At 37.2% G+C, this 12,661-nt stretch overlaps 2 protein-coding genes across 2 annotated transcripts; one reads left to right on the top strand and one right to left on the bottom strand.

The window, feature by feature from the left end:
- Positions 1 to 6,405: 6,405 nt before the first annotated feature.
- Positions 6,406 to 7,179, bottom strand: LOC142174280 (uncharacterized). The gene is made up of 2 exons (XM_075240067.1): positions 6,914 to 7,179; positions 6,406 to 6,826 (listed from the first exon to the last, which is right to left on the bottom strand). Exons 1-2 carry the CDS (start codon positions 7,177 to 7,179, stop codon positions 6,406 to 6,408), a joined length of 687 nt encoding a protein of 228 aa, XP_075096168.1.
- Positions 7,180 to 8,299: 1,120 nt separating this feature from the next.
- Positions 8,300 to 12,661, top strand: LOC107780386 (uncharacterized). Its single transcript, XM_016600912.2, is given in 6 exon segments — positions 8,300 to 9,727; positions 9,730 to 10,920; positions 11,091 to 11,308; positions 11,434 to 11,563; positions 12,161 to 12,355; positions 12,465 to 12,661. Coding segments are annotated over 3 exon segments (2,514 nt in total). The 5' UTR covers positions 8,300 to 8,422; the 3' UTR covers positions 11,109 to 11,308; positions 11,434 to 11,563; positions 12,161 to 12,355; positions 12,465 to 12,661.

The following is a 12,661-nucleotide window of genomic DNA, read 5'->3' as shown; positions in this document are numbered from 1 at the left end:
GTTACATATGACCAATCCCAATGCTTTGAGTCTAATACTAGTTCTGAGAGTCCCTCCAGCCCTTTGCCACAATCTGAAACACCTCAACCTTCAAGCCATACTTCATCACCAATAGTCCACCAGCTTGTCAACACACATGTTGTCTTAATGAAATCACAAAGACCATATAAGACACCTGCATATTTACAAGACTACCTCCACTTACTCCCTACACTAAGACCATTACCATCTGTTGCTCACAGCAGTTCTGCTGCACATTTCTCTCTTAATGCACTGTTCTCTAACAACCACCATATTACCTCTGATGTCTTGAATCCTGAGAGTCAAAGTCTTGTGATGGATATCTGCAGTGACAGTGAACCCTCATCTTATGAGGAGACAACTATGAATCCTGCCTGGCAAACAGCTATGAACCAAGAGTCTGAAGCATTACATGCCAACCACACTTGGGACTTAGTTCCCTTACCTGCTGGGAAGAAAGCCATAGGATGTAAGTGGGTGTATAAAATAAAACATAAGGCAGATGGTAGTGTAGAAAGATTCAAAACTAGGTTGGTTGTAAAGGGATATACTCAACAAGCTTAAATTGATTATGCAGAAACCTTCTCCCCAGTAGTTAAAATGACAATTGTGAAATCCTAATAGCTATAAATGTGAAGAAAGGGTGGTACATATCACAACTAGATGTAAATAATGCATTCCTACATGGGGAACTAAATGAGGAGCTGTACATGGAGGTACCACATGGCTTAGTAGTTGACAATCCAGGTTTGGTTTGCAAACTCAACAAATCTCTCTATGGCCTGAAACAGGCAAACAGGCAATGGTATGCTAAACTAACTGAAGCTTTATGCTCAAGAGGTTATGAACATTCAATGTATGACTACTCTTTATTTTACAAGAAAACTAAACACTCTTCTATTTACATGGCAATGTATGATGATGATATTGTAGTTACAGGAACTAACATTGTGGAGATCATAGAGTTAAAAGCATTCTTGAACAATAACTTTAAAATAAAGGATCTGGGGAGGCTGCATTACTTCTTAGGACGGAAAGTTCTCTACAAAGATGATGGTGTAATAATTTCCCAGAGAAAGTTTACTCTTGACATGTTGAAAGAATACCAATGCATGGATCACAACAGCTCTCCATTGGACACCACTGTGAAACTTAAAGCTAAGGAAGGAGAAAGATTACCAGATCCCGCTTACTACAGAAAATTGATAGGGAAGTTCAATTTCTTCACCAATACTAGACTAGAATAGCTTACAGTGTGCAGCACTTAAGCCAGTTCATGGATGACCCCAGAGAACCTCACTTAAAAGTAGCTTTCCATCTGCTCAGATACTTGAAGGGGGACTCCACCTTGGGCATATTCTTGTCTAAGGATCAAGATTACACAATCAAAGCATATTGTGACTCTATTGGGCAGCATGCCCAGATTCCAGAAAATCTGTGAGTGGCTACCTTGTGTTGATGGGGAGCAGTCCAGTTAGTTGGAAGTCCAAGAAGCAGGATACTATATCCCTCTCCTTTGCAGAAACAGAATATAGAGCCTTAAGAAAGGTAGTGGGAGAATTGGTGCGGCTCAGTAGATTGTTTGAAGAACTCACAACACCTTTTCCCAAGCCCATTGCAATGTTCTGTGATAGTTAGTTTGCTATGCACATAGCCAGGAATCCTGTATTCCATGAGAGAACCAAACATATAGAAGTTGATTGCCATTTTGTGAGAATCAAGCTACATGAATGATTGATTTCATTGCACCATGTAGGGACTACAGACCAACTTGCAGATGTTCTAACAAAGGCCCTGACAGAAATCAAACATTCAGCAGCTCTACACAAGTTGGCAGTGTTTTCCACACCACCAACTTGGGGGGGGGGGTATTGAGATTATTGTCTAATTATATAAAGTGGCTAGTTAGATGTAAAGTACCTATGTTAGACATTTAATTTTAGTTAATTAGTTAGGCTGTGTATATATACTCTTTACAGATGTCAATAATATTTTGAGGTTTTATTTCCTATTTTCTGTTTCTCTTTCTTCTATATTGTTCTCTCTTTCCCTCTCCCTATATTGACCTCTATGGCTGCACAAGCTAAGCTTGGACCAGCCTTCACCTTGAACAATTGACCGAAACATGCCATAAAAATGAAACAAGATGCACTTAATTAGTTATTTTTGAAATACAAAACATCTTCTTTTTTTCTCGAAGGAAACAAGAAATAGGATTGAGATATTTTGTTCTCCTAGCTATAAACTCTATGCTAGTTGGGTTATTCATGATCATATCACTTTATTTGTTAGAAAATTCACACATTTTTTTGTTTGGATTCGAGAATTTGGAATGAACAAAATGCATTTTGGAATTTTGATGCTTCTTTTTTTTCTATCTCAATACAAATAGTTCAATGTATATATATACATCAATGACTAACCGCCTAACTTTCTGTCTAACCAACTTAGTGGAATGACTAATTACATAAATATCCCTAGAACTTTCTAGAATGTATGTGTAACTATAAGGACTAAAATGTAATAACATCCTTCAAAGGTTAGACTATGTAATGCCCTTTGTATTGGATGTATCGATCAGTGGGTCAGTCTTCTTCTTCTTCATTTGCTCCATCGGAACACTGTCAACACCCCTCCTCAAGTTGGAGGGGAAGGAAATCACCCCCAACTTGCCCAAAATAACACGATGGTGAGGACCAGAAAGAGATTTAGTGAAAATATCGGCGAGCTGATAATGAATGGGAAGAAAAGAGAGAGAAATGAGACCAGCCTAAAATTGTTGCCGGAAAAATGGCAATCAAGTTCAACGTGCTTGGTACGCTCGTGAAAACAGGGTTTTTAGCGATATAGATCTCACCCTGACTTTCAGAAAGAAGAGGAACAAGCAGAGAAGGAGAAATGGAAAGGTCATCCAAGAGGCGAACCAGCCAAGTAATCCCAGCAACAATACGCTACATAGACCGGTATTCGGCTTCAGTAGAGGAAAGGGAGATGGAAGGTTGTTTCTTGGACTTCCAAGAAACAGGACTACCTCCGAGACTGATGAAAAAACCACTGACGGACTAGCGAGAATCAGGACAAGTACCCCAATCGGAATCACAGAAAGCAAGGAGATCAAGAGAAGGAGAAACATTAAGAAAAATACCAAGACTAGGATCATTGAGCAGATAATAAAGACAATGTTTAACAGCAGAAAGATGAGGGAGACGAGGATCCTGCATATACTAACTAAGATGCTGAACTGTAAAGGATAGGTCATGATTGGTGTGGGTCAAAAAATTGAGTTTGCCCAGCAAACGACGATATAGAGTTGGGTCAGGCAAGGGCTCCCCAACACCAGAAAATAATTTGCAAGAAGGGTCAAGAGGAGAACTCACAGGAGAGAGATCAAGACAATCAAACTCAGCCAAGAGTTCAAGCAAGAACTTTCGTTGACTCAGAATCAATCCATGAGGCTCCCGTAGAACTTCCATCCCTAAGAAAAAGATAAGTTTCCTAAATCCTTAATCTTGAATTCAGCATCTAAGAAATGTTTTAGATCTTGTAGTTCCTGGAAATTGTTCTCGATAAGTAGAATATCGTCCACATAAACAATAACCAAAGAAATAGAACCCCCGGTCTTCTTGTAGAATAGAGAATAATCGTTGAGTGAGTGAGAAAAACCCTTGAAATTCAAAGCAACAGTAAGACGAGCATACCATTGTCGAGATGCTTGTCGTAGACCATAGAGATATTTCTTAAGACGACAGACCATGTTAGAAGAGGGAGGAGAAAGTCCAGCAGGAAATTTCATATAGACTTCTTCAAACAGATCCCATGTAAAAATGTGTTATTGACATACAACTGATATAAACCCCAGTCCTTCTTGATAGCAATAACTAAAATACACCTTATGGTAGTCATTTTAACCACGGGAGAGAAAGTTTGAGTAAAGTCTATACCTTCCCTTTGGGTATCACCACGAATAACCAGTCTAGCCTCTAGTCTTTCCACAGACCCATTAGATTTGATCTTTACTTTGTAAACCCATTTACAAGGGAGAGCTTTCTTTCCTGGGGGAAGAGGAACTACATCCCAAGTCTCATTAGCTAACAAGGCATCAATTTCTTTAGTCATAGCTTCCTGCCAACCAGGGTGCATGGCTGCTTGGAAAAAAAGAGGTAGGTTCTTGAATATGGGGAATAAAATTGAGCAAAAGCTGATTAGAAGGAGATAGGGCAGAAAAAGAGTAGTGATTAGGAGTAACATGAGAGAGAAAACATGTAGTAGATACACCAGCTGAATGCACAACACCACAGATGTAGGTATGAGGGTGTTTTATGTTCTCTAAGAGATCTTCGAAGGGTAGTCTCCATAGGCAAGTCATTAGATGGTTCAGTTACATAAATAGATGGAGAATTGGATGTGGAAGAAATATGTGGTGATGTAGGAGTAGAATCAGGAAGAACAGGTGAGGAAACAGATGGAGATTCAGAGGGAACATGTAAAGGAGGACTAAGTGGAGAAACATGGATATTGTTAGGAAGATCATTGTGTGAGATATGTGTCAAAGGACTTGTGGGAAATATAGGTGTGGCAGAATTAGATAGATAGACAAAAAGATAGACAGATTTATGAAAGACCACATCCCTAAAAACAAAGATGTATCTAGTGGATAGGTTCAAAAGTTTGTAACCCTTCTTACCAAAAGGATATCCAATAAATGCACAAGATACTACCCTTGGGTCCAATTTGCCCCTATTTTGAGAGAGAGTGAAAGCATAACAGAGACAACCAAAACATCTTAAGAAAGAATAGTCTGGTGATTTGTGGAAAATGATTTCAAAAGGTGTTTTGTAATTCAATAGTCTTGTAGGGTATCTATTGATTAGAAAAGTGGTTGTAAGTAGGCATTTCCCCCCCAATAACTAGTAGGCAAATGAGATTGGAATAGAAGAGCTCTACGTACCTCTAATAGATGTCTATGTTTGCACTATACTATTCCATTTTGTTGGGGTGTTGCTACACAGCTTGTTTGGTGAATAATCCCTTTGGAAAGGAAATAGGCAGTTGCACAAATACTAAAGCCAAACTCTAATGCATTGTCAGATCTAACTTTCTTTATCTTTGTGTTAAACTGTGTTTCTACCATATAGATAAAGGATTTGAGTATGGTGAAGGCACTACCTTTTGTGCTCAAAAGATAGGTCCATGTGCCCCTGCTAAAATCATCTACAATTGTAAGAAAGTATTTGAATATATCATGAGTGGCTGTTTTATATGGACCCCAAGTGTCAATATGAATAAGCTCAAATACTCTGGTGGTAGAAATATGACTATTGGGAAAAGGCAACCTATGTTGCCTAGCTAAGAGGCAAATTGCACAGGGGGTTGCAGCCTTATTGATGTGAAAATGTGGTAGGCTACTAATGTTTTTCATACTAGTAATTGACATATGTCCTAGTCTAATGTGCCATACATCTTGACAAGAAACAACAGAATTAGACATAAAATAAACAGGAGAATCAATAACATTGTCAAGTAGATGAAAGAAAACATTATTTGTAGAAGTAAGATGTCTAGAAGGGTAGTGTGTAAATCTCAGAATGTAGAGTCCATTACTAAGTTTACCAAGGTCCAAAGGCCTCTTCAAGGGAAGGCCGGCATAGAGCAGAGAAAGGCACCAAAGATTAGTTCACAACCAAACTGATAGCAAAATTTGTGAATAGAAAGTAAGTTGAACTTGAAAGAGGGCACATATAGTACTCTGTCTAGAATTATGTCTGGAAACAAAGATACTTTTCCAGCATAAGTAACTCTAATTTTGAAAGAATTTGACAAGTTAACAATTAAAGGTTGGGTCAAGGTTATGATGTCAAACAAGATAGATTTGTCAAAAGTCATGTACTCAGAAGCACCTGAGTCAAGGATCCAAGAATGTATAAAGGATTTATTAGGGAGTAAAGAAGGCAGCATAGGAGCTATACCAACACAGTTAACAGTAACATTAACCTCAGAACTTGAAGCAGCTTGTTGTCCAATTTTGAGTTGTTGTAGGATTTCCACAAGCCGAGAATATTGTTCCTGATTTATTCCCATGATGCTTGATGAATTATGTTGTTGAATTCTCTGATTATATTGCTGAACATCACCAAATTCTTCTTCTATAAATACTACATTTCCTTGTATCATATTTGGGTTTTGAAATTTTCTTGTTCTATTCACCTGCATATTCCCTTGCACATTTGTCTTAAAACTGTTTGGATAACCATGGATTTTGAAACACTTTTCGATTGTATGTCCAGCTCTTTGACAATAGGAACAAAATATATTTCTCTTGTCACTTCCCTTTGCTGCATTGTTTCTGTTTCCTCCCCCAGTATTTAGGTTAAAATTCATCCTACTCTATCCTGAATACTGTCCAAACTTTTGTGTTGATGCATTAAATGAACTCGAATCCATAGGAGAATTCATTGTAGGTTGAATATATCTTTGTCTTTCTTCTTGAAGAAGTAAAGAATATGCCTTATCAATATTTGGTGTAGGAGTCATCATCATTATATTTCCTCTACAAGCAGTGTATGTTTCATTTAGTCCCATAAGAAATTGAACTAATTTTTGTCTCTCCTCAATTGCCTTATTCTTATGTTTTGCTTCACATGTGCATTCAACACAAGTACATGGAATTTTTGCATCCAATGCATTCAACTCATCCCATATTGCTTTTATATTATTGAAATAGGTTGCTATATCATTAGATCCTTGTACAGTTTCTAATAATTTTTTTTGTAGGCCAAATGATTGAGCTACATCAGATTGTCCATACCTGTCTTCAAGTTGTTTTCAAAGATCCCTTGCATAATTGGAAAGAAGAACACTTGACCTAATTCCTTTTGTCAACAAGTTTATTAACCAAGCCATTACCATATCATTACATCGAGCCCAAAGCTCGAAATATGGGGAATCATCTCTAGGTTTGAGAAGTCTTCCATTGATCAATCCTACTTTGTTTTTAGCTGATAGAGAAATCAACATTGATTTGCGCCAATCTGCATACCCAGTTCCGTCAAATAACGTGAACACCAAATTTGTTCCAGGATTATCCGAAGGACTCAAGTAGAGAGGATGTGAGCTTTCAACAACAATTTGATTCTCAGCAAAAGGATTCTCTGCCGCCATTGTTATCAATAACTCGAAGTAGAAAATCAATTCCAATGGATAAAAAAAATGAATTGTATGAAACGAAAATAAAATTGAAGATCGATCAAACTGAATCGACTGAATTGTGAACGTAATTCACAAAAAAAATGTAGAACAATATAGAAGATTTAGGAGATCGAGCACCTGTGCTCTGATACCATGTTTGGATTCAAGAATTTGGAATGAACAAAATGCATTTTGGAATTTTGGTGCTTTTTTTTCTATCTCAATAAAAACAGTACAATGTATATATATATACATCAATGACTAACCCCCTAACTTTCTGTCTAACCACATTAGTGGAATAACTAATTACATAAATATCCCTAGATCTTTCTAGAGTGTATGTGTAACTATAAGGACTAAAATGTTATAACATCCTTCAAAGATTAGACTATGTAATGCCCTTTGTATTGGATGTATCGATCAGTGGGTCAGTCTTCTTCTTCTTCATTTGCTCCATCGGAACACTGTCAACACCCCTCCGTCTAGTTAATAATAGTAGTGTTGTTGTTCACTTCGCATCAATTAATGTTATACTCCATTATATTTTTAAACTTTTATGTCTAATCTCTTAAAAGATTCTTAGTTTACACATAATATATATAGAAATTAAACACAATAGATCATTGCAATATTTTTTTTTTATCAAATTATAAATAACTATGAGGGTGTTTGGATTGACTTAAAAGCTGTCAAACAAACTTCAAAGCACATTTTGGTTAGTTTGAGTGTTTGGCAAACATAAAATATATATTGAATTATTTTCTCATTCACTTCCGGCAAGTATTTATAATTTTTAATTAGGGATGACTCCAAAAAATATAAATTATGAAAAAATTACATATTGCCGATTTGATTCTATTTTAACTGACGTTATTTTTTGCAGTTAATGTATAAATCAAACTAAATATTATTGTATTTTGAACTTTTAACACCAAAAAACACTAAACAAATACATTGAATATTACTTACTCCAATAATATAATTAGTTGAAAAGTTAACGGGAGAAGCATATACTGGAGGCTGGAGCGGCTTATTTTTTCCTACAGTAAAATATCTTTTGTAACTCGTCCAAATAGTTTTGAACTATTCGTATATAATTTGGGTTTAGGGTTTAAGAGTAGCATAACTCACTTTTGCTACACTGTCACTTGAACGAACACAACTGTCAAAGGAAACTTCGTACAATCAAATCAAATGCGTGTCTGAAATTTTTTCCATGTGGGTTTCAACAATAAGGTCAGCTTCTTATAGATACCTATTCAAGAACAGCTATCATTTAATTCGACTTAAATCAGTTTCTTCAGTAGCTCAATTAAGCCCATATTTTTCGGATTCTAGTTCTGATGAACAAAATGGAAATACCCAAATGAAAAATAGTACCAATAATATTCTTGAGGTAAATTCTTATTGGGTCACTGAAATGCTCAACAGTTTAAAGGAAGAGCCTGAAAATGCTTTATTATTTTTTCGTCAATTAAAAGAAAGTGGGTTTAAACATGATGTACAAACTTATATGGCTATGGTTAGGACATTTTGTTATTGGGGTATGGATATGAAATTGGATTCTTTGTTTTTGGAGGTTATAAATTGTGGAAAAAAGGATTTGGGGTTTGAGGTTTCTGATTTGTTTGAGGAACTAGTGGAGGGGTTAAATGCTGAGGGCCCTAATTCGTTGGTTCGGGCTTTGGATGCATTGGTTAAGGCTTATGCTAGTTTAAGGATGTTTGATGAAGCTATTGATGTGTTGTTCAAGACGAAAAGGTGTGGTTTTGGGCTGAGTGTGTTGTCGTGTAATTATCTCATGAATCGGCTTGTTGAGTGCGGGAAAGTAGATATGGCCGTGGCGGTTTATAAACAGTTGAAGAGGATTGCGGTGAAACCCAATGTGTATACATATGGAATTGTGATCAAGGCATTGTGTAGAAAAGGTAGTTTGGAAGAAGCGGTTAATGTATTTGAGGAGATGGAGAAAGCTGGTGAAACTCCTAATGAGTTTACTTATTCCACTTATATTGAAGGGCTTTGCTCGTATGGTAGATCAGACTTGGCTTATGATGTATTGCGGGCATGGAAAGGAGCGAATCTACCCCTTGACGTCTATGCCTATACTGCTGTAATTCGCGGGTTTGTTAATGAGAAGAGGTTGCAAGAAGCAGAAATTGTTCTGCTTGACATGGAGGAGCAAGAACTGATCCCTGATGCCTTTTCTTATGGGGCTATAATTCATGGTTACTGTGATGCCGGGAATATTACTAAAGCTCTGGATTTCCATGACAAGATGGAAGCAAGGGGTATCAAAAGTAATTGTGTAATTGTCAGCTCAATTCTTCAGTGCTTGTGCAAAAATGGCAAGGCATGTTATGTTGTTGATCAGTTCAGTAGTTTTATGAAGCAGGGTATTTTTCTTGATGAGGTGGCTTATAATGTCGTAATTGATGCCCTGTGCAAACTCGGTAGGTTTGGAGAGGCGGTGAAGTTGCTTGATGAGATGAAGGGTAAGAAGATGACACTTGACATTATATGCATTACACTACTTTTATAAATGGGTATTGCCTCCATGGAAAAATACTAGATGCGTTGGAGTTATTTGAAGAAATGAAAGAGAAAGGCTTGAAACCTGACGTTATTACTTATAATGTGCTTGCTGGTGGATTTTCTAGAAATGGCCTTGTTAAAGAGGCACTTCACCTTTTGGACCATATGAAGGGACAAGGCTTGACTCCAACGACTGTCACACATAATGTGATTATTGAGGGCTTATGTGTTGGAGGTTATGCAGAGGAGGCTGAAGCATTTTTTAGTAGTTTGGAGTATAAATCTGTAGAAAATTATGCTGCCATGGTGAATGGATATTGTGAATTAGGCAACACTAAAGATGCCTATGAACTTTTTGTTAGGCTATCAAAACAAGGCATTTTAATTAGAAGGAACTCTCGTTTGAAGCTTCTCACTAGCCTCTGTCTGGAAGGTGAATACGGGAAAGCCATAAAGTTGTTCGAGATAGTGTTGACTTTAGATGATGACACTTGTAAAATAATGTACAGCAAACTAATTGCTTGTTTATCTAGTGCTGGAGATATGAAAAGGGCCAGGTGGGTGTTCGATAATATGGTTTGGAGAGGATTAACGCCTGACGTGGTTATTTATACTATGATGTTAAATGGTTATTGCAAGGTGAATCACTTGCAGGAAGCTGTTAATCTTTTTGATGATATGAAGGAAAGGGGCATTTCTCCTGATGTGATCACTTACACAGTTATGCTTGATGGTCACTCTAAGAATGTAAAAAGAGATCGATTGTCATCAGATACAGGGAGGAATGGCGGAGAAAGAAAGGATACATGGTGGAATAATGGGGAAAAGACAGACCCTTCAACTTTTTGGAGTGAAATGAAGGAGATGGAATTAAAAGCTGATGTTATTTGCTACACTGTTTTGATTGACAGGCACTGTAAATCAGATAACATTGATGATGCTATTCGCCTTTTCACTGAAATGATTGATCGAGGTTTAGAACCTGATAGTGTTACATACACAGCTCTGATATGTGGCTATTGTAAGCAAGGACAGGTTGAGATGGCTAAAGACCTTGTGAATGAGATGTGGAGTAAGGGAATACAACCAGATAGCCATACAATCTCAGCATTACATCATGGCATCATAAAGGCCAAAAAGGTGCACCTTAGGCATAACAATAACTCGGGAAAATCAGAGGTACTTTCAACACCTTACGTTTCCAGTAGTGTATTTTGAATTTCTACATGCATGTTAGTTATTTGGTCTGAATTTCTCATGCATGTTTGGTATTTGATCCTTGGTGCATCAGCTTTGAAGATTCTTTTCCCTGTGTACATTTTGCATCTCCTCATTTTTATTTTATGCAGGTGATTCGATCCTCATAGATGAGTGACATTTATTGGAGCTCTATTGCACTGCGTAAGTTGTCTATTATGGAAATGCCGAGCTTCATGCAAGGATTATCAGGAAATGCACCAGTAAATTACAACGGGGATTGGGGTGCCAAGCATCAGACCAACTTGAAAGATTCTGGTCAATCTATACCTGTTGGTGGTCTTGCCTATAATATTGCTGCACCATGAAGGTAACCAGTGTCTCTGTTCCACTATATTATGGTTGCCTTACGTTCGTGCAATTCTCATTATTGACCTCCAGCAAAGTCAATTTCTTCCTCAAATGCTTGCTTACAGTTGCTCTTCCTAACTGCAGCCTGGCGGATACAATAGCACATACTTCCAATGCTATATTGTATTCACTGCTGTCAGCTTGTGCTTTGTTCTTGAAAACTTGGATCAAGGTTTCAGGATCATCAGCCTATGTTGTAGCTAAGCCGTTAAAGGTATGATCTTCATTCTGTTTCATGTCTTTATAATTTATATAGACATGTTTTGTTGGTTAATATAAGGACGATCCTGAAGTTGAGAGCTAAAGTCTCAAGTTTCGTTGGTTAATATAAGGACGATCCTGAGGTTGAGAGCTAAAGTCTCTCTCACCCCGCACATGATTTCACTTGTCAAAAGAAAGATAAAAAAAACTTCTGTCGCTGTTATATCTGTCCGTGTGTACTATTATCAGGTGTTAAATTTAGTTAAGAAAAAGATGTGTAACAAGTTGAGCGGATATAGATGCAAGTCGACTTTGAAAAGAACTACTTAACTTCCATGTTTGAGCATGTTTATGTCGATTGAAAGATATAGGTGGACTGCTTATGCATAGAACTGCTGAAAGTTGGGTTTGATTTTTACTTATCCAACAGCAAAAAAATAAAAGCAGTAAGTACAATTTTTTTTTTGGGTTTGACTTGTTTATTGTCTGAATTTTCTGATTTTACTATCTTGATATGGAACTGCAACCTGCAAGTATTGTAGTTGATAAACTGAACAAGAACTTGTCTCCCATGCTTTTCCTGGTTTGTACCCTTTTTTATGATTTCCAGGAATGGTGATGGCTGGGTATGAGAAATCAAACATGTACAAAGAGTTAAACCTCTAGATATGGACAGCTGCAGCCTTTGGTGGAGAGTGTGTGGCATCCAGACTGTGTTGGGTGATCTGATAGGAGCAGTTGGTTCAGGGACTGTAATTTCTTGGCAGTCGCCATCATATATCAGTATTTTGACGCATACAAGAAGGTAAAAGATAGTGAACTTGGTTTGTTTAGTCTCTCAGCCATAGAACAGTTAATTCTTGGTATCATGCAAGCTGCAACATATAATTAGCTATTCTTCTCTATCTTTGAAGGTTTCAGATCAAACATCAATAATTGGACAGCCTTGCAACAACAAGAAAGCTAGCTGAAAAAAGATGCAGTAACTGGGGCTCTGGAAGGGCGCCGTTCTTTGTGTCTTTTTCGCATATATTGTAAAAGAAAAAGTTTCATGTTATAACCATGTTGTATAGAAACCTCTTTTGAATATAATTATCCATTTTGATTTCAA

The sequence above is a fragment of the Nicotiana tabacum genome, chromosome 20 (genome assembly GCF_000715075.1).
Source record: "Nicotiana tabacum cultivar K326 chromosome 20, ASM71507v2, whole genome shotgun sequence".
In the NCBI taxonomy this organism is placed as follows: domain Eukaryota; kingdom Viridiplantae; phylum Streptophyta; class Magnoliopsida; order Solanales; family Solanaceae; genus Nicotiana; species Nicotiana tabacum.
Note: the sequence above shows the minus strand (reverse complement) of the source record. Positions and strands in the feature narration are given on the sequence as shown.

What these genes read in the sequence shown, in the direction of transcription:
- LOC142174280 (XM_075240067.1), bottom strand. Translation starts at nt 7,179, where the DNA reads ATGGCGGCAGAGAATCCTTTTGCTGAGAATCAAATTGTTGTTGAAAGC. An exon ending in AATGATATGGTAATGGCTTG is followed by an intron (nt 6,827 to 6,913) that starts GTTAATAAACTT and finishes ACTTGAAGACAG; the next exon opens with GTATGGACAATCTGATGTAG.